We start from the raw sequence: 21,768 nt of genomic DNA, 5'->3' as shown, positions 1-21,768 counted from the left end.
ATTTTTGCTCCAAAAGATGCATTAGAGCTGATTGTCTGGCTAGGTCTTATTTTCAGGGAAACACGGTATTTATTTATATGAGTGCAAACTTAATGGAGTTTTGTTTTATTTTGTTCTATAATCTGTTACTATCTTTGTTTTGATACCCAAATTGCCCCAGATTTGGCCAGTGAGAGCCGTTTCAACCTGGCCACTGTATCCTTTTGACATGTTTCCATCATTCTCTGAGCACTTCCTGACTTTCTGGTACGAGACACCCCAGGCTCATCCTGTGCTTTCCATGTCCTAGGCCTGGAATCAGCCTTTTCTCCAAGGAGCCATGGTTTCTTTTTGTAGAGACTAAGATGTGGATACCAAGTATATTTGCTGCTAATGTTGCTTCTAGGTACTATCAGAGGACAGAGCTAGCACACACACACATACATACTTGCCCGTACACACTCAAATGTACACACACATGTACACGCACACACTGATTACATACTGATACCTCCAACCTCGATTCTATTCCAACACCATAGGGTACATTCTAGTTGTCCCCTCCCCCTTTCTGTAGTTATAACTTTCTCCAACGGTGAGAAACCCGGACTGGACTTGTTTTACTCATTGACGATGACTGGTTCCTACAGATTATCAAGAAGAAAAGGAGAGTTGACAGTGACTTTTAGACCTTTGCCCTCCAATGTAACAGCAGAGGTGGGCTTGGCAGGAAAATCTACAGATGCTGTAAGCAATCACTATTGACTCAGTATCTGGCCCAGCTCGCTTTTGCTTTTAAAACAGTGGTTCTCAACTGTGTGCATAGCACCTTGTCTGTGAACCCTTTCCCATTCAGTGGGTAAATTTCATCGTGGCTATAACTGAATAGACCTGTAGTAACGATGTTTGGCAGGAGGGATGTTGAGCTGAAAAAGGTACTATAAGGTTAAGAGGAATAAGCTAAGCCACCCCCAAAGAAGACTGCACATTTAGTGTAAGCTGTTAGAACTCTTACATACTCAATAAACTGTCCCACTCACACAGGACCCGTTCTGACGGATTCCACAGGAATCACATGTGAGCACCTACTACAGCAGGGGATTCCTTACGCCTCTTGCTGACATGGCTGCCGGTACCTTGACGTTTTCAATTCCTTCAAGTGACAGGGCACACAGGTTTTTATTTCAAAGTGTGCTACAAACCCTAAGAGCAGAAAACCACTACCCTAAATGCAGGAGACTATCTCAAGACTTAGAAGAGACAGAACAATTTGCTGACAAAAATCCTCCATTTGAAAACCACACAGAAAACAGTGAAGACTGAAAAAAAGGCAACCGAGAAAAGATCCAATGATTCAGAACATTAGTTGAAATTCAAACCAGTTAATCAAATTGAGCTTGAGGACTATCCAGTGAATAACGATGTTTTGGAAGGGATTCAGGCAAACGAGGCACAACCCAAATACTGGATGCGAGGGAGAGTGAGGCCGGTAAAGGAAGTGCACTAGAGTTCTTCCGTGTAATAACTTTGTTCACAGATATTAGCAGGAAATATTTTCTTTTTAGAAAGTTAGTAAATTAAAATAATGATTATCTTATGATCTCACTGAAAAGGAAATGTAATGTTTGAGTCCACTATGGAAGCCACGTAAGTGACAAGAGAGCATTGAGACTATCAGCATGGAGTGATAAAGGATGACACAGATGTGTGTGTGTGTGTGTGTGATATTAGATGTCAATGGGACTTTAAAAGAAGAGTCAGTGGTTGGAATAAGAACAAAAATCAAACAATCCCTTTTCTCTCATTTATTTATTTATTTATTTATTTACATTTTAAATTTATTGGGGTGACAATGGTCAGTCCAATTACATAGGTTTCAAGTGTACAATTCTGTAATACATCATCTATATATCACTTTGTGTGTTCACCACCCAGATTCAGTTCTCCTTCCATCACCATATATTTGATCCCCTTTACCCTCATCCCCCCTTACCCTCTGGTAACCACTAAACTGTTGTCTGTGTCTATGAGTTTTTGTTTCTTTGTCTTGTTCCTTCATTGCCGTCAGCGTTATATCCCACATATGAGTGAAGTCATATGGTTCTCTACTTTTTCTGACTTATTTCGCTCAGCATAATAATCTCAAGATCCATCCATGTTGTATGTAAATAAATGGCAGTATTTCACCTTTTCTTATGGCAGAGTAGTATTCCATTATGTATATAGACCACATCTTCTTTATCCAATTATCTATTGAAGGACACTTTGGTTGTTTCCATGTCTTGGCCACCATAAATAACGCTACAATGAATATCAAAGTACATATATCTTTACAGATAAATGTTTTCAAATTTCTGGGGTAGATACCCAGGAGAGGGATTGCTGAGTCATATGGTAATTCTATTCTTAATTTTCTGAGGAACCTCCATTTTCTCTCTTGAGACTAGGAAGAGCAAGTGAAGCCTGGAGTGACTGACCCACCGGGCTGCCTTAGCTCGGGTGGGCTCAGGTATGAGATATGCTGAAACCATGGTGACAGAGCCTGAAGGGGAGGGCTTCCTGAAGTAGGAGCGGGGAGTCTGACAGCTGACCCACCAGTGAGCTGGCCTGTCTGAAGGCTGCCAGGCACTTTACAGTACATTGTCCTAACCACATTCTAAATTCTGAGATGGCTCCCTCTGATTCTGATATCTGGAGAGGCCCACCTGACCAGTGGGACATGGCATCATGGCATAAGGAGTCCAGAAGGTGGCGATCCTGGGAGTGAAATGCATTAGTATCCTAATGATTCTGACAGTCATTCTCTGACAACCAAACCTAGCCATCAGGTGGAGAGTATTGGAATCCAGGGCTTAATCTCTAGAGGAAAAGGTGGGCAAGACCTGGGCAGAGGGCCAGGGCCCTAGTCCAGAAAACTAGGGTTTCTAGGCAGAGGCACGCCAATCCACAGGGAGCAGGTGAGAAGGGAGGAGAAAGCTGCTCCATGGGGCCAATGGCTAGTCAAAGCTGACCCCAGATCCTGCCCAATCCAAAGAAGGTTCAGATTGCTGGAAAGCAAGCACAGATTCTACTGGGACACATCAAACAAGACTGGCTAATGTGAAGGATACAGAAATGAATCAGCATCTTCTAAACACCCGGTGAAGATCAGAGACATTTTCCAGGATGGATGGATGGAGATTTGTGTTCCAGAATCCTTACCGCGACGTTCAGAACTGAGGAAGATGGTCACATTTTCTAGACTCTGTCCCCCTCCCGTCCTAGCACACAGTCTAATCTGGATAGGTGACCGAACTCACCTCATCCATTTGAGTGTTAGCCTGTTCACCGTACTCTCAGGTCGCTCAACCATCCAGACTTCCAAACTAGATTGGCCTGACCCTGGCAGATTCCTAAACTCACATATGAAAATGGAGAACTTTACTAGGTGTGATGCTAACCAGCTGTCAGAGCAGCTCTGGGCTTATCTTGCAGATCTGCTGAGCATCTGTCTATAGAGAGCGGCCGCAGAAATAAGTGACTGTACATGACCGGCAAGCCCCAGCACCTTGGTTTTAGCCATTAAGTTTCACACCAAAGAAAATCTTGGGGTCTAAATCTTGCTCAAATATTTCAACTTCTAATTAGAAGGAGGGGGGAATTTTTAACAGTTTTACAGGTTAAAAAAAAACAACTTTAATCATTCTAGCTCTGGCTCTTATCTTCTTTTGGTAACATTTTCTGATAAAACATATCTTTTGATCCACGTGCGCTTTGTCACATCCAAAGTCTGCTGGGAGGACTTTGCGTCTTGTCCTCCAAAAAGATGTCCAGAATCCTCCCACATGGCCTTATCAGCCTTCTTGTCCTTGATTTTACCCCAAGATGCCCAGAGAAGGGCAAAAATCCCTAATTCTAGGATCTCTTGCATTTCTCCCATTCACGTAGCAGGAGATGTATTACAGTATACACTAAATGCCCACCCGTGGCGTGATTTAGCCCTTTCTTGCCCTAGGCTCAATCAAGGTTTCTGACTTCCTGTAGGAGGGTACTTTAAACTATCCCCCTTTTTTTATTATGAAGTATTTCATACATTTAAAACAGTATGTAACATATACGCACAACTGACATTCTGCCAGTCATCATTGTGTGGCTGTTCATCCGCGGCCAGTGGTCGCCCTGCCTGGTCCTGGTTAATACCAGTAGCTATTCTGACTGGTTGGCACCTGAGAGGCACTGGTTGGTAAATATTTTTATTTTTGCCCCAGCAAATATGTAATATATGAAAAAAGAATAATAAACACCCATGTATATACCCACTTAAGAAACAGAGCACTACAAAATCTTCCAAAGGCATCTTTAACAGGTAAAACATGGGCAGTGTTAAAAATTCAGCAAGTATGACAAGGCATTCAGTGAAGTCTGCCATCCTCTCCCGGGCTAATAATAGTTTCCTGTGTATCCTTTCAAAGAGTTTATGTCTAGACAAAAAAATGTGTACAGGTATTGTTTCTTTTGTTCACTGATGGTAGCAGGTAATACACGGTGTTCTGACCCTTTTCTTCTTAGCCCAATAGTGTATCTTAGGATCTTTCCACTTTGGTGCATGAAGTGCTTTCTTCGTTTACTGTTAAGAGCTGGGTCGTACTTCTTCATTGTGCAGCTGTTCTGTAATTTACCTCATGTCCTACTGACGACATACAAGGTGATTTACAGGTAGGTACTGGCTATTATAATCAGTAACTTTATACACACTCACAGATCTGCCAGTACACCTGTAAAGTAAATTCTTAGAAGTGGAATTGCTGGGTGAAAGGGGATGTGCATCAGTGTTCTACAGATATATCTATAAGATAAATTCTTAGAAATAGAATTGTGGGGTCAAAGAGCACGTGTATTTAGATAGCAGATATGCCCTCACTAAGTTCTGTATGAACTATATGAAAGTAACACAGTGTATTAATCGATGTTTGGTTCTTTTCCAATTTGGGAGCTGAACGTGCTACCTTACGTAGTTTGATTTTACGCTTCCTTCATTGTAAATGAGGCTGAATGTCTGTCTTTGTATGTATTTAAGAGCCATCTGTATTTCCTTTTCTCACATATGAAACCACCTCTTGATATCCTTTTCCTGTATTTCCATGGGATTGGTAGTCTTTTTTAGTGATTTTTTCAGGAGCTCTTAACATATGAGAGAGATTAGCCCTGTGTGATATGAGATGCATTTTTTTTTTTTTTCCATTTTGCCATTTGCCTCTTGGCTTACGGTGGATTTTGCCCGTGGAAAGGCCTCTATTCTTGCTTGGGTCGTATTACCTTAAGAACTGCCAGTTCTGTGCTGACTCCCTGGACAACAGGTGTCAGTCAGAAGGGGAACAATTTGTGTAAAGGCTGCACAGAGCAGGGATGGACAGCTTCTCCTGTAAAGAGCCCGAGAGGAAATAATTTAGACTTTGTGGGCTATCCGGCCTCTGGTGCAACAACTCAGCTCAGCAGTCCTTTTGTGAAAGCAGCTAGCAGCAATACATAAACGAATCAGGCTGTTTTCCAATCACACTTTACTGACAAAAGCCTGGTGGCGGACAGAATTGGGCCCAGCGGCCACACTTTGCTGACTCCCAGCACAGACATAACTGGGGGGGGAGGGGGGGCCTTCCTACTCTGGTCTGTGAATCCGATTGCCATGATACTCCGTCTCCCCCTCCATCCACCCGCCTTGGCAGAAAGATTACTTCAGCAAGTTCCCTTGGCTGAGTCCTGACCTTCTCCCCTGCGGATGTCCCAGCTGCTCAGCAGAGACTTATTTGGGCTTCCAGACCTGGAACCAAAAAGCCAGCTTCCCAGGCAGCTGTAGGCAGGCAGCCCACAGATTGCTCTGCTTTACGCTGACTTGGGAAGCTTGGCTGCTGCCCCTCAGCCAATGAACCACTCCGCATGTGCACGTTAGTGATGGTGAGGGGCGATCCTTTCTCGACGTGCTTGTACAAGTTCCAGGACAATGGAAAATGCTGCAGAAGAATTTCCCTCTGTGGGACTTTCCTTTCCAACACAGCCCACTCTAAGCCACCTCCACGGCCTCAGGCAAAGCTTGGTCTAAGAAACCAGTTCTTGTTCATCTCCTCTGCGTGTAAGAAAACCTAATCATGTGTTGAATTAATAGGAAAAAGAGTATGAAAATCATACAGTTGTGGTGTCAGACGGGTACTAGACTTATCGGGGTGATCACCTCATGGCTTATAGCAACGTCTAATCGCTATGCTGTACCCCTGAAACTAATATAACATTCTATATCAACTGTAATTGAAAACTAAATTTAAAATGATCATACAGTTGTTTCAAGTGGTTAAAGAAAAATCTTGCTTTTTAATTTTGTGTGCAGTAGACTCTTTCTGGCTTTGGACAGAACTTCCTCTTAAACAAGGATAGGCTGGCAACACTGGTTTGGAGGAAATGTGGTAGAGCAATACGTTTGTTGGGTCCTCACTTTTTAAGATCTAAGGACGCTTTTGGGGTTTCATTATAGAACCCCAATCTACAAAATTGGTGCCAAAGAGGATATTACTTAACTGTTATCAAGGCCTTATGAATAGATTCTTTCCTGGGATCCATAGCATTTTACATTAGGTGTATAATAAGTAATACCAATTTCACTCATTTTTGCCTAGCGAAAAAAAAAGTTAATTTTTCTTTTTTGTAAGTTTTGTTATTATTACATAATGTGGAAAATAGGTCAGAAGTATTCCTACAACTCATTAAAGTCAAGTTGTCTTTAAGCTTTAATGTTACTTGCTTTTATATAGGAAAGGAATGTTTCTAAGGATGCAAAAATATCAACAGGCCATAAAATAATTAACAACAAAACGTCAGTACAAATAGGGCATCCTCAAAATGCAAATAGCCAACAATTCATTTCCTCCCTTTCTTCTTCGGCCAGTACCCTTAGATACTAATTTATGAAACTCCTTATTTCCACAGGACAGAGCTAGAGCCCCACAGCCAGGATTTTTAGTTGAAGTTTTAGAGTCTGACTTTTTAATTCCAGCTAACACAAAAGTAGAACCATCTGGGGAAATTCACCTTGCCTCTGGTTTCTTCCGAAAAAGCTGGAAGAATGAGATATATGTAGAAATTAAGTAAGTTGAATTCACTTGTATTAGAAGGTCAGACTTAAGCCTGGTGCTGGGGAAGAAAGTTCATCCACTCATTTTTTTGCACAGGTATTTCTTGAGCACCTTGTCTCGCCAGGTACTATACTAGGGTCATGGGATACAATGCTGGACAAAACAGACGTGACCCTTACCTTCGACAGCTTACTATGCAGACGGTGAGACAAACATTCATCACATCACTCCAACATCTTAAATACAACTGTAAAAAAGACTGTACAGGAAAAGAACACAGAAGTCTGGGACCTAGCTGACTGTGGGAGTGAGGGAAGACTTTCATGAAGTGACGTTGAACTAAGCCAGGAAGGATGGCAGGAGATGGGCAGCCAAGAGTGGGGTGAGGGGAGGGTGGATTGGTCTGTGAGTGGCACGGGGGGTCCCACAGGCACGTGTGGCCAGAGGAAGCACAGTGAGAGAGGAAGGCAGGGCCAGGTCTGGCAGAGCCTCGAAGACTTCTTAAGGATTTTAGTTTTTATTCTTAGAGCAGCAGAAAGTCGGGAAAGAGTGAAGCCATCAAGTATGCATTTCTAACGATGATGCCGGCTGCTTGGAGACTATTGCTGCTGTTTAGGCAGGAGAGCTCAGAGGTTTGGTGTGGGTAGGGCAGAAGAGAAACAGAGAGATGGATACCTGTGGAGAGATTGAGGCAGGAGACTGATGGGAAGTGGAGAGTGAGGCAGAGGTTTTAACTTTTTTTTTTAACATTTGTTTTTTTAGAGAAAAAAACTGAGGGTTGCTAAGTGGGAGGGGAGTAGGGATGAGGGAGAAGATGAGGGGTTAGAAAGCAGAAATTGGTAACCACAATATTGCCATGGGGATATGAAAGACAGTTTGGGGAGTATAATCAATAATGTTGTAAAGAGACAGAGGTTTTCCATGATAACTCCTCTCATTCTCTAGCTATGCTGGATGGTTGGCACATACGGCAAGGCTCCTGGGAGGCTTCTGAACAAGCTGAAACGTGTTCATCTCTCTCCTCTTATCTGCACTTTTGCAGGTACCACCTGTTCTACTCCCAAATCTATTGAACATGCAGACATCCATGTCAAGAGTTACAATGAGAACTCCAGGGAGCGGTATATTTGTAACTCTGGTTTCAAGCGTAAAGCTGGTACGTCCAGCCTGACTAAGTGCCAGCGTGACGAGGTCACAAACATTACCCAGTGGACAACTCCCACTCTCAAGTGCATCAGTAAGTAGCCAACCCTGCACCATTGCTCCCCTCCACTCTTGCTAAGGCCACACAGAGAGTAGTGCTGCAATGTGTGACGCTGAATGAGCCCATCGGAGGGGCCAAGAGATTTGTGTGGAGGTCTGAGGCTGAACAAATCAATGGGCTTCTAAATGGCACCTCCTGGAAGTGGAAGGAAATCCTTAGGCTTCGGGGGTCTCGGAAGTCTGGGTTCAAATCCTGATTCTGCCACTTACCATCCGTGAGACCTTGGACAAAGCCCTTAACATCTCGGAACTCTTGTTCCCCATCTAGAAAATGGACCTGATGTAAGCACTGTGGCTTGTGGGATGATTAAACGAAACCTAGTAAATATTAACTATCATTACCATCAATGCTTTAAGATTATGGGAGCAAGAATTCGGCTACAGATAAGGGTGTGTGCTCAAGCATGCTTGCTTCCCAGAGAGCTTTTCCAATTTCTCCCTTGGAGACAGCCTGCAGGGAAATTACTGCCCTTCTTCTCCACTGGTACCCAATCCAGGAGACTGGGGAGACACACGGGGCAGAGATTCCCTTACCTCGGCCACCCAAGCCAGGTGTTCAGCCAGTGCTCCCGAGCAAGTGTGAGGGAAAGTCGCCAGAATCAACGTTTTGTTTTGTTTTGTTTGCTCTTTTAAATAATCTACAACTGGATAACCATGTCAGGAGCCAAACAATCTGCAGGTGGAAGCCAATAGTGCCATTTCCAGGAATACTCTAGAAAAATAGAGATTCACCCATGGCCTTCCAAGAGAATTCTGATTTAACATTTATTGCATACTCGAGGCATGTCCAGCAACAAGCTGCGTACTATTTCATATAACGTTTGTGAAAATCCCAGCTTCTCCATGGGGGAGGCCAGCGAGAGGGGGTCTTCCTACAGCAAACTCACTCTGCTGTGGGACTCCTCGGAGAGCCAGACGTCCTCCCTGAATTGGTAGCGTTTAGGTCACCCGGTGCCCGCCCCCTCCCTGGGAGACGTCATGCAGACTTCAGAGGCAGGGCAAGGAGGAATCCTTGTACTTGCTACAGAGGACTTACTGCCCTTTCTCTGGACTATCTTTCCAAGGATGCTTATTTAAGCCTTGGAAGGTGGAGACAGACCTCCCTCTGGAGAAACGGCAGACACGGTCGTGCCATTGATACAAGACTAAGGTTCCCTGAGCTCAGGCCTCACCTCTGGGGATGTGGCCCACGGGATGTAGGGGCATCTGTTTGCACCCGTCCCTCTTGCCCCAGCAGGACTGGGGGATGAGGGAAACGGTGCACATGTGGTGATGCTCCAGCTGCTGGCCCTGTCTGCAGTCTGTGTTTGCATTTACATGGGAACTGCAGGTTGGGAAACGATGTTTGTTTCATGTACTTGTATTGTAGGAAGCCAGATGTGTCTGTTTTAAATTTCTATGTTTATTTTTTATTCATATCCAGTCCTGAAGCCACCCCCAGGTCTCACCCTCAGGATGATAAATGCCATGTGGTTGTCCTCTCTCTAGGAGACCCCTCCCTGACTCACCAAACGACACCCTCCACAGTAGCAACAGCAGGGGTGACCCCAGAGCCAGAGAGCCCCTCCCCTCCGGGAAAAGGTAGGAATGTTAGAAACTTTTAAAGGACTTCCATTCCCTGCCAACACTCAGGTCCCACAAATCCCTCAGATTCATGGACCACTGCTGGTGTTCCGCGACAGACTTATGTAATAGAAAATATTTTTTTTTTAAGTCAAGAATCAAAATTTACTTTAGCTTAATTTTCTCTTTTAAATAAAAGGTAAACCTTGATATCCAGGTTTCATATGTGCATAGCTAATAGTGGTTTAAAGTCCACTCTTACTATGTCAGATCAAACTGAACTGTACATTCATATCTGCATCAGGACCTGGGGAGGATCTGAGGTTTTGCCTGCCTTGCATATTGGCCTACCACGGTTTCATGGGTACTAGCAGAAAACACAGCACACCTGGATCACAGACTTGTTGTGGCAATCATTTTGTAAAATACATAACTGTTGAATCGCTATGTTGTACACCTAAAACTAATATAATACTGTATGCCAATTATAAATAAATTTTTTTTAAAAGCAGCAGCAACAACAAAAAAACAATGCATGCCATGAGTTCTGATTCTAGAAGGAGCTCTGTAAATGTTAATAAAAAAGAAATGACGTTCAGAAACGTGAGCGACCCATGCAGATTGCCTCTTGACAGTCCTAAACATCAGCGGGTTAACAACGATGGCTCTAGTACAGAAGCACTGCACAAAGCTGCTGTGTTCCTTTAAGAGGTCAGACAATTAAGTTCGTGAACTCATCCTAGAAAAAGTGCTCCATACCTCATTGCTGAATATCACTACGGTCACCTTTGAAGTACTCCCCTTGGGAAGCTATGCACCCATGCCAGTGCCTAGTCCACCCTTCAAAGCCATTTTGGAACTTTTTTTCTGGAATGGCCGTCAGAGCTGTCATTGTATTACCCTTGACGTCCTGAATATCATCAAAATGTCTTCCTTTCAATATTTCCTTTATCTTTGGGTAAAGAAAGAAGTCACTGGGGGCCAGATCAGGTGATTAGGGAAGGTGTTCCGATACAGTTACTTGTTTACTGGCTAAAAACTCCCTCACAGACAGTGCTGTGTGAGCTGGTGCATTGTCGTGATGCAAGAGCCATGAATTGTTGGTGAAAAGTCGAGGTTGTCTAACTTTTTCATGCAGCCTTTTCAGCACTTCCAAATAGTAAACTTGGTTAACTGTTTGTCCAGTTGGTACAAATTCATAATGAATAAACCCTCTGATAGCAAAAAAGGTCAGCAACATCGTTGCAACAAATTTGCGAACTTAATTGTTTGATGTTGTATTTCCACTGAGGCTTCATGGAAGACTAACCCACTTCCTCAGCCCTGTCTGAAAGTTAAGAAAATTCAAAATCTTGGATGCTAACTATTGTGGGACAATGTGCTGTGTACTGCAGGATACCCTTGCTTTACACTTAACTCTTGATCTTTTGGTGTCCCGGTATCCAGTGCATGGCTTTTCCTCCTCCTTTCCCTCCAGGCACAGGCATTCTGTTACCTTTGACTGAGCTGCCCAGACACACCTTCCTTAGAGTGCTGGTTCCTAAGCTTGGCTGCCCACTGAGGTCACCTTGGAGCCCTGGAGAGCAATCTGGGAATCAGGGTTCTAGAAGCTCTCCAAGGCTGAGGACCAATGCTGAGGGGAGGATGGAGAGGCCAGAAAAAGGTTTCCTCCTAGTTAGTTGGCTACAAACAGAAGGAAGAGGTTGCAGTACTGGCTGTATTTAAGTGTGGGGTAATTCTAAATCTCCTCTGATCTGAATCGCGCCTGGTTCACCCAATTGATGAGAATAATCATTCATAGCGTCTCCCGCAGCCCTGCCGTCGTGTGCCACACACTTGGTCAGACCAAACCGCACAGTCGCGATCTCAGACATGAGAGTCATCTTTGGCACAGAGTGACGTATGTGGTCCTGGGGGGACTTTTGTGGGGAGCTCTCTGCAGAGTGCCCGGAGTGCTGACAGCCTGGGTAGTGAGATGTACATGTGAGTTAGTGGCAAATGATTAAAGGCACGAGGACTTTTCACAGCGTATGTGTCTGGGAGCACATGGAAAAGCTGCCCCAATAGTGCGCTGAGATGCTGAGCCTGGGGCAAAACCTGGACACTCTCCAAATACACACATAGCTAAGATGGGTCAAATCTCAGATTTCCCTTATTTAGAAGTTTTCTGCAAACATGTAAAAACTAAAATCAGCATCCCAGATGTCTTTGGCAAATAGTTCTACTTGGTTTTTTGTTTTTTGAGATCAGTCTTCTCTAAAACAAGCCTGGACCTACTCTCATCTTATGTGCACCATGACAAATAACTGTAAATCCTCTAGCATTCTCAAAAGTCTCATGCCCGTTCCAGATTGTGACTGACTGACTATGTGACACACTGAAGGGATTGTCCTAAAGAGCCATGGAGCAGTGTGCTGGGGAAGGGCTGGTCCAGGGCGGGTTCCTTAGAGCAGGTGTCAGTTTGCTCTACTGGCGATGAGAAAGAGACTCTGCTAAACATTTATGTTCTCTATGTGTTGCACCTTCCTACAGAGCCAGCTTTCACTTCCATGTCAGACGCCACAGTGGCCACAAAGCCAGCTATTGTACCAGGCTCCTGGCTGGTGCCGTCCAAACCTCCTTCTGCAGGAACCACAGGGGTAGTCAGGGATGAGCCCTCCCAAGTCCCATCTCAGACAACAGCAAATGCCATGGAACACACTCCCGCTGCCTCGCCTGAGAAGCCAGGTCAGCACTGGCTTTGCAAACTGCAGGAGAGGGCAGCCGTCTCTCTGCTTGGCATTGCGCCTCTAATCCCAAATCAGGACACTTTAGTGACGCTCCGCACCTGCTCTCTGCCACAACCTCCTTGCTCTGGTCTCTATTCTCTGTGCTCCTCCCTGACTTCGTCCAGCTGCAAAAGAGAGTCCGTCTCCCAGATGTGACAAGGCTCACCGTATTAACCTGCTTTGCCAAGACTCTGAATAATACCTGTCTCCTCTCAATTTGCGAGGACGGAGGAAGCTTTCCATTACCTGGAGCCACAGTCTACGGTTGGAGGAGCTCCCGTAATCTGCGTCTTCTGTAAGGGCGTAGCTGACCCTTAAGCATGGCCCAGTGTCTAAATGAACTACCTTGCTTGTTCTTTGCTAAAACGAGTTGGGTTTTGCCAGCTGTGAATCTCTCAAGGCTTTAAGACGGGAACCAAACTGTCCAGAATTTCTCCTGCTTAATGAGAAATTAGTACCCATAGGACGACAACCATAACTGAGCTGCCATCTCTTCTCTGCAGGTACATATTCATACGATTATTCCAGAACTGTCGCTGGTAAGTGTTTCCCATTGTCCCAGCACTTTACTCGAGGTGAACAGCATATAGTCAGTATGTAAACAGCGCATAGAAGGTATATGATTCTAGACACTGACGTATTTTATTTTCACTGTTCTGCACCGTGTTTGTTTTCACTTAATGGTATATCTTGCAGATCCTTCCATGTCAATACATAAAAACCACCTCATTCTTTTTAACAGCTTCAGAATAATATTCCATTGTATGGATTTGCCACAATTTATTTAGCCAATCCCCTCTTGGACACATGATTGCTTACATTCTTTGGCTATATTACAAACAACAATTAATTGAAGAACCTTATATCATTTTGCATATATACAACTATATCTATAGGATAAAATCTTACACGTAAAATTTTGAGGCCATATTTTCTACACAAATTTTCAAACTACTTTATTATGGGCTATAATCTATCATACATTTTTTCCAATTTATGTTTCACTGAATTAAAATATCAGAAATTCATTCCCAAATTCTGAAATGTAATATAATAAACATTAACTGAACACCTACAATAGACAAAGATAGCTATGTGCAAGGAACTAAGAAAATACAGAGATTTAAAAGAAAGAAAAACTTTGAACCTTTCATATTGTTTGCATAAGATTTTCTTTCAGGCTGCTTAAACATAAAGACAGGCATGATAATGACTAACTGTATGACAGAACAAGTAATTGTCAACAACGAGATGAAAACTAGATCTATTTCATTATGTATTATTTGAGTTTCATCTGCTAAGAAGGTGGAAACTAAGATGAAACTCACGCTAATTTTCTAAAAACGCTTAGTGATAGTGCCTTCAAAGTATGTCACATACGATCCCAGCTAGCGGAGAGCTAAGAGCAGGCCCCTGTCGGGTACAGGTGACAGAGGTCCTCGCTGGCTCCCTGGACATCAGTGCATGTTGCTGTTACCACAGAATAAGCGATCAGTTGAGCTCATCTTTGTAAGAAAATATAAATTTCTTTACCATAGTCGTTGGCTCAGTAAATGTTAAATGTGTCAATCAGCCCGTTCATTTTACCAACATCATCATTTGTTTTTTTAAATAGTCATGAAAGACATCACAACTTTTAAAGGTTGCTGTTTTTAGTTCAACAGAAAATGGTAGGCACTCAGTATGTACTGAATGAATGAGCAAATGGCTAAGTGAATTTGGGGGCTTCAACGTTTAAATACATATTCAGGAAGTGTGACTCATCATTTTATTGTCTTAAATATCGACTGGCTCACTTGGCAGCCTTTTAATCAATAACTTTATTCAGTTATTCCAATATCTGGCCGCTAAACCTTGACTAAGCTATCGTGTTTCCCCAAAAATAAGACCTAGCCGGACCATCATCAGCTCTAATGCGTCTTTTGGAGCAAAAATTAATGTAAGACCCAGTCTTATATTATATTATATATATAATATACATAAGAGCTGATTTTTTGGCACTCCCAGTATGTACTTCAACTTAGGAGATGTTAACAGTTTAATTCAATCAATTAAGTATTGAACCCAGCACTTACGATGTGCTTAGTACAGTTGAGAGGCAGAAAATAAGTCACTGACCAGGAAAACTGAATCGGCACACAGCACTCTGGACATGGCAACCTCAGAAATACATGCCGCTCCCTGACTGACCTAGTCTGCAGGTACTGCTAAGGGCTGGCGGATTCTCTATGTATGCACAGAGGACATTTCATCATCCACATCGAATAGTGGCCACTGGCTGTCCCGGCCGCCTTCTCTGCCTCAGCCCCAACATGCACTGTGGATTGAACCCAAGGCAGGCAGCTACTGGCCTTTCTGGCTTCCTGTGCAGAAGTCCACTTTTTCTCCTCCCTCTCCCAGACTCAAATCCTCCTCTCCCCTCCCCTATCTCACCAAATCTCTTTCTCTTCCTTTTTCTCTAATCCATGCACCCCCTAAGAAACACAAGAGGGTGGGGAACTTTGGCAGTAGATATTTAATCCATTGTTTTAGTGATTCTGGTTTCAATTTCTTTACTACATTTGTCTGGACATAATTGAAGAGCAGGCCAAGGGGTTAAGCCATTGAATTCATATTGCTTTGTTTATATCCTTGGCTCAGGAGACCACTTCTTAAGTTTAGAGTCCACAGTTTTTATTCTCATTAAAAAGAAACAGGAAGAAGCAATGTGAAAGTACAACTACTGTCTACATCAACTTGCCTTTTCCAGTAAATCTCTCCATGAACAGTAAATGCATGCCAAGCTGATTAGTCAATGTAAAGAAATAGTTTACCGTCGGCTACAACCTCTTTGCTAAATAAAACGAAACAAATTCTGCTTTTAGTTATACTGATGATTAATGTTAACTTTAAAAATTCAAAACATCTTTCATTAATTTCCCATGTTTTCTGTTACTTCTTTTGGAACTGCTTTTCTACGCTTATTTTTATTTACTTAGGCGCAGGTAGTTTGTTTTTACAACTTTACTATTTATTTCTTCTGATTACAGAATCATTGCAAAAATATCAGGAAAAAACTTAAAAAAAAAAAGAAAATAAAGATTATCTACAATCCCACCATTCCTTAATAGTTAGGTATATATTCTTCAAGACCTTTCTGTGCATTTGGACACACACATGGCTTACTGGAGATTATTTTTTGCTCATCTTTATGTCAACCAGCTTTTGTCACTTATCACATACATCTTTCCATGTTGATATAGATTCATTTCATAATTTTTGAAAGCTGAATAACATTCCATTGTATAGGTGTACCACATTTTAACTAATTTTCTACTGATAAGAGATTTAGATTAACATTTAAAAATTATTTTAAATAATACTTCAGTGAATATTCCTATATATATTTTTCCATTTCCTTAGAATAAATCTCTAGAAGTAGAATTAGACAATCAAAGGTTCTGGTCCTCTCTAAAGCTTTTGCTATGTTGTCACTTGCCGTTGAGAAAAATTGTATCTGTGTATACTCAAACCCAGTGAAGAACCTGGGTATCTCCCCACATCTATATATTTTGCTGCTTTTCTATAGGGTGGTATTTTGAAGGCCAAGCCGTAAGACTTTATGTTTGCATACAAGGTTGTGTGCTGGTCTGAAAAGTTTAGCAGCCTAGGAGACATATGTCACTCAGCTGAGACACTGGCTCCCAGATATTCAGGGTTGTCATCCTGAACGTGATGCAGGGAGGTAATTTTTGCACAATATGAAGGCAAACTGCCAAATCTGCTTGGAGCTCATCACTGATGCCAAGTGTTTAAAAGCAGTTATGTTAAGCCTGTCCTCAGGATAAGCCCTCTTGCTTCCCCATGCAGGGCTCACTTTTCCTGTCTAATAAATCTCATATGCTGTCATGGCCGCTGGCCTCGCATCCTGAAATCCACCCACCACTCATGTGGTTCCTTTCAACTCAGTCGAAGCATGTCTTTTCCTTCTCCTAAGCTTTACCTCATTCTCCTCTTATCTGTAAAACCTCTCTTGTAACACCTCTGCTTTCACCTTGCCACTCTTCCTCTGCCATAAAATGTAGCAAATAAACAAATAGTGATGATGAAACTGGAAGTAAAATGGCACTGCATGCTACTGTTTCTCAATCAGGATTCTGTGAAGCTGCAGAAAAGGGGGAACTTGTGCCCAAGGACAACTGAGAAGGACCCTTGCCCTGTCTATGTTCTCGACTTTAGATTTAGAAGCAGGTATTTCTTCCCACCAAGTACTGGCCTCCTCGTCCTCATGCTTCCATCAGCTTCTGATCTCCAAGGCTCCTATTTTCCCTTCCTGACTTCCTCCTGTCCCTGTCCATCACCATGTCACTAATCTTAGGAAGGACAAAGATTAGGGACAAGGACATGGGACAATGTAAATGGGGACAGTTTGAACTGGCAGTATTGGTGGGAAAGGGGTGTGTTTTTTGGTCCAGCTGTAGAATAGATTGAATTGCATGGACCTTAAGAAATGTTCACAACAGTAAGCTGGTTGGGAAGGTGTTTGGATCTCTCTGCAAGAATGTAAATTGTAAAGGATCTTCAGATTCTTAGAAATCAATCCTCTCTCAGGACTTTTAGCATGATACCAGCTTAGTTCTCTTTTTTTACAGTGTCAGTCTCCATACCTGTCGCTGTGCTTTGTGGAGTATGTGTGGTATTTCTTGTGGCACACTACGCAAAATCAAGGTAAGTGGCATAGGAGAGTCACATGTGACAAGATCCGTCCTTCCCTCTGAGAAAAGAGCCACTGCAGATCATTCCCCTGATTCTGGGACTGTCCTCTCAAAGGGACAATCCTTTCCGGGCTGTAGACACAGGCTCTCATACTCCACCCCTTCTGTGTTGGCCAGAAGGAGTGTCAGAGCTGAGCAGTCACTGAGCCAGTCCTATAGAGCCCTTCACTTTCCAAAGCAGGCCACTCATCAGAAGTGGGGCAGCCAAAACCTAACTGATCACATGGGGCCAATTTACGAAGCACCAATTCAGAAGGAAAGAATGCGACAAATAACCAATGCGATGTATATGTAATTTGTATCAGTTCTTATGATATATTCATGAATAGATTCTTTTTGACTACACTCATTAAATATGAATGTACTTCTTATAAATATACTCATTTACACCAGCCTTACTTTTGCATGTCTAATAATTGAGATTCTATATTATTTTAGCATTTGTGACAAGACCGTTTCTACCATTTGCTGAAATTTTAATTTTAATTATTTTTTTTAATATTTAGGCTTTTTTAGTGTTCTTTCATTAAAGCCTCAAATGGCATATTTGCCTTAATTTTGTACTTCTCTCAATTAGCAATCAGTATTTCCGCATTCTATATTGGTATGGTTGCTATGGATTCTTCCTCAGCATTATACAATGAATGGGTATCAGATTTGTTGAAAATAAACTTTTAGTTACTGGTCATAAAATATTCTTTTCTAAATATCACATCAATATGAAGATTATACTGTCCTTCCAGCCTAACTTTGACAATATGAACATTTCATGAAATGCTACTCTAAAGACAAAATGAAAATAGGCATCTAAAAATTGACATAGATCTTCAAAAGCTGTTCATATCATCTCAACCGATAAGAAACTCCATAAACCTCATAGTTTGGAAATTAATAAAGTAAGGCTGATATATTACTCAAAAAATTGTCAAAACTATCCAAAAATGCTAGAATGTTACCAAATTAAATGACTTTTACAAGATTTTCAAAATATCATTATACTAATTTCCATAAAAGATGCTGTATTTAGTTATATTCTTAAGAGATTATAATGACTAACTATATTTATTGACTATATTAAAAAAGAATACATACACAATATTTTTAAAGACTAATACATTAAAATATATTCTTCAAAAGAATTTGTAAATGTGGTATATATGGCCAATAAATACACTCGAAAGAGGAAAATACCAAGTCACTGACTATATTAAAGAAACATTCATAAATATACGTCCTAAAAAGCTACTTATCCTCAGGAGGTGGATTAAGTAATCCATGGAGCAACAAGCTGACCCAGATACTCATGGCCTAAGAAACACATTGTTCAATGACCGACAGCGAAACATGGAATTAAAGTGTTGTGCCTCCCCTTCTCTTGGTTACTCAGGAACTGATTAATATATTTGTTTATTTATTTAACAGCTACTAAGTACCAAGAACTGTTTTAAAAGCTTTATAATTATTATATCATTTTTATCAATCAGGATTATTACGTCTGGCTTGCTGGGCTCCGAGGTACTTACTCTCTCCTCTTTGCCTGCCATTTGAACTACCGAGCTTTTTCAGCAGGTGGGGGGAAGTTGCTCCAACAGCATTGGGAAATCTTTGGTGGATGAGGGCATTAAAAATACCAAAATAGGACTGAAATACTATCTGTGAATGGAGTCAATCTAAGGTTTCTCCATCTGAGTGTTCAATAGGGACTAACGTGTTTCCTCGAAAATAAGACCTAGGTGGACCATCAGCTCTAATGCATCTTTTGGAGCAAAAATTAATATAAGACCCGGTATTAATATTATATTATATTTTATTACATTGCATTACATTATATTATATTATACCCGGTATTATGTTATACTATTGTATTACATTATTATATTATATTATATTATATTATATTATATTATATTATACCCAGTCTGTGGGGACAGAGCCAGGCATGCAGTTTCCAGGCTCTCGCCCTCGCGTGGAAAGGTGCTGACTCAGGTAGTAAACGGCCATCAACTGTGATTGGATGGCCATCAGCTGTGGCTAGTTGGCCGTCAGCTGTAACCAGTGAGCCATTGGCCACTAATATAACTGCCGTGGCTACGCTAGCAGAAAATGGGGGCTAGCAAGAAGATGGTGGCTGAGCCTGCAAGAGCAGATTGCAGTTAGCACGGCAGATTGCAGCTAGCAAGTGAGGTTGGTTGGCAGAGAGAAGTGGACAGTGTGTTGCGGATAGTGTGGCTCCTGCTTCCTGTGTCTCCAACCCAGCCGCCAGCAAGAATATAGTGGTATGACTCCCCTACCTATGGCTCCGTGGGTGTTCCTTTTTGGCCTCACCATATCCTGCGTTCTTATGTGGGGAGCGGGACCAGAGACCCTGCATGCCACCCTGCATGACATGGTCTTATATTATATTAAGACCAGGTCTTATATTAATTTTTGCTCCAAAAGACGCATTAGAGCTGATGGTCCACCTAGGTCTTATTTTCGGGGAAACAGTATTTGTTTATTCAATTTGAGGGCAACTGCTCTCTTCTTTTCAAAACCTATGAATTATTTGCTTTTCAGGCAAACTCCCAGGACACCCAGTGTTGAAATGGAAAATACGGAAGATATGCCGATGACTGGAGGGACCAGTGGCAGACAGGATACAGAAAACTACCCCATGGCCTAGGAAACTCCAGGGGAGACCAGGGCCAGCAGGGCTACAGTGAAGACGCCAACTTTGCTCTGGCCAAAGGAGACCTCGAAAATCCTCAAGGAGTTGGGTGCCAGGGTAAAGCCCGCCAGGATGATAAAATGTCCTTATTGACTGTGCCCAGCCTAGGTGCCACCTGTGTGAACAGGTTCTCCTAGCCTAGGATGGAAGCTCACTGCCTGCTCTGCGCCCCCTCAGGTGTAGGGCCCAGCTCCCAAAGTCCCAGCATTGAGGGCGTCAGGTCTTCCTATCAGGGCTTTTATTCCTTTATGACATTTATTCAGGATAGCTTATCAGCTTGACTATCTCTTCCGTTCCTCATCCTGACTTGCAGTTTACAAAGAAAAGAAATATACCTGAGGCTCTAAGTGAATTTTACGTAGGCTCCTTCTGCCTCCGGAGATGTCTACAAGGATGTCATCGGCATTTCAGCTCCTAAAACTCTCTCCCGTTAGGTGCGCTGCATGCACTTAAAAGGGAGCCAAGAGATACCATGCCCAATGAATCTTCTTAAGGATTTAGGAAAAAAACGGAACTCAGTGACATTTTCCATATATATATATATGCATTTATATTTATACTTCTTTGTCTATTGTATCTACATATTACTATATGATTTGTATTTTGAAATTGTGCCTTGTATAAACAAAATAAAATGTCTATTTTCAATTAAAAAATGTACTAAAAGAATCACTGAGAAGAAATGTATATAAAGGAAAAAAAAGGAGAAAGAATAGGAATTCAGTGTCCCAAATGGTTTAGCTCAACTTTTCTGAAAGGTGGAAAAAGTCTTGCCTAAATCTGGATCAATCAGTTTTGGAGAATTTCTAACAGGATTTCCATGTGAAAAGCAACAAGTGGCAGGATATGGCCCAGGTACGTCTGGTACACACAGTCTCTTGCCCTGCATTGTTCTTTCTTTCTTTCTTTTTTTTTTTTTGCTGCTTATAACATTTTAAAAATAAAATCATGGGCTTAATCCCACCTCCTCATTTTATAGATGAGAAAATTGAGGCCTAGAGAAGTTGACTTACCAAAGGCCACATGGCTCAATTAATGCCAGAGTTTGAACAGCATTTGGAATGAGGGGGCAGGGGCAGAAAAGTAGTCCTGACTAGTATAAACCAGCTATCAGCTGCTCCATCACACAGCCAGGGGCAGGCAGGTAGCCATCACAAGCTTTTGGGAGACAGTCACAGACAGCAACCAATTCACACATTGCCAGAAGCTCTCCAAATGCCATTAACTTCTTCATGTCATCAATTTATATGGCTTCTTTACAAATGAAAGGTAGGAAAACAAATGGCTGCTGATGGGAATTTTAGAGCCATACCATTTTCACTATCTGCAAATATCTTTCTAAATACAGTAGTACCTTGGTTTTCCAACATAATCCATTCTGGAAGACCATTCCAGTTCCGAAACGTTCAAAAACAGCCGACAGCTATGCCTCAGGATCTTGCAGTCAGCAGAAGCCACGTGACATGTTCGACTTTTACTTCTGGGTTTACGGCTGAAACGTTCTCCACGGAGACGTTTGAAAACCGAGGTATTACTGTTAAGTCGAAAAACTCGTTGCTAACATGTGAACTGAGCCATTTAATTCACTATTGGCCTTAATTACTTGATTATCCTAGGCTTGCCTGATTATTTAA

General features: G+C 42.1%; 1 protein-coding gene across 2 annotated transcripts in view; it reads left to right on the top strand.

The window, feature by feature from the left end:
- IL15RA (interleukin 15 receptor subunit alpha) overlaps positions 1 to 20,753 on the top strand; it is a 38,172-nt gene extending 17,419 nt beyond the window's left edge. The window contains exons 2-7 of one of the 2 annotated variants that reach the window (XM_033100759.1): positions 8,122 to 8,316; positions 9,831 to 9,923; positions 12,438 to 12,632; positions 13,177 to 13,212; positions 17,305 to 17,380; positions 19,984 to 20,753. In XM_033100759.1, coding sequence (XP_032956650.1) covers positions 8,122 to 8,316; positions 9,831 to 9,923; positions 12,438 to 12,632; positions 13,177 to 13,212; positions 17,305 to 17,380; positions 19,984 to 20,089 — 701 coding nt within the window. In that variant the 3' untranslated portion in view covers positions 20,090 to 20,753. The remainder of the gene's footprint in view (positions 1 to 8,121; positions 8,317 to 9,830; positions 9,924 to 12,437; positions 12,633 to 13,176; positions 13,213 to 17,304; positions 17,381 to 19,983) is intronic. The other variant, XM_033100760.1, reaches the window with a different exon arrangement.
- Positions 20,754 to 21,768: the final 1,015 nt, after the last annotated feature.

The sequence above is a fragment of the Rhinolophus ferrumequinum genome (genome assembly GCF_004115265.2).
Source record: "Rhinolophus ferrumequinum isolate MPI-CBG mRhiFer1 chromosome 5 unlocalized genomic scaffold, mRhiFer1_v1.p scaffold_110_arrow_ctg1, whole genome shotgun sequence".
NCBI classification, from domain to species: Eukaryota; Metazoa; Chordata; class Mammalia; order Chiroptera; family Rhinolophidae; genus Rhinolophus; species Rhinolophus ferrumequinum.
Note: the sequence above shows the minus strand (reverse complement) of the source record. Positions and strands in the feature narration are given on the sequence as shown.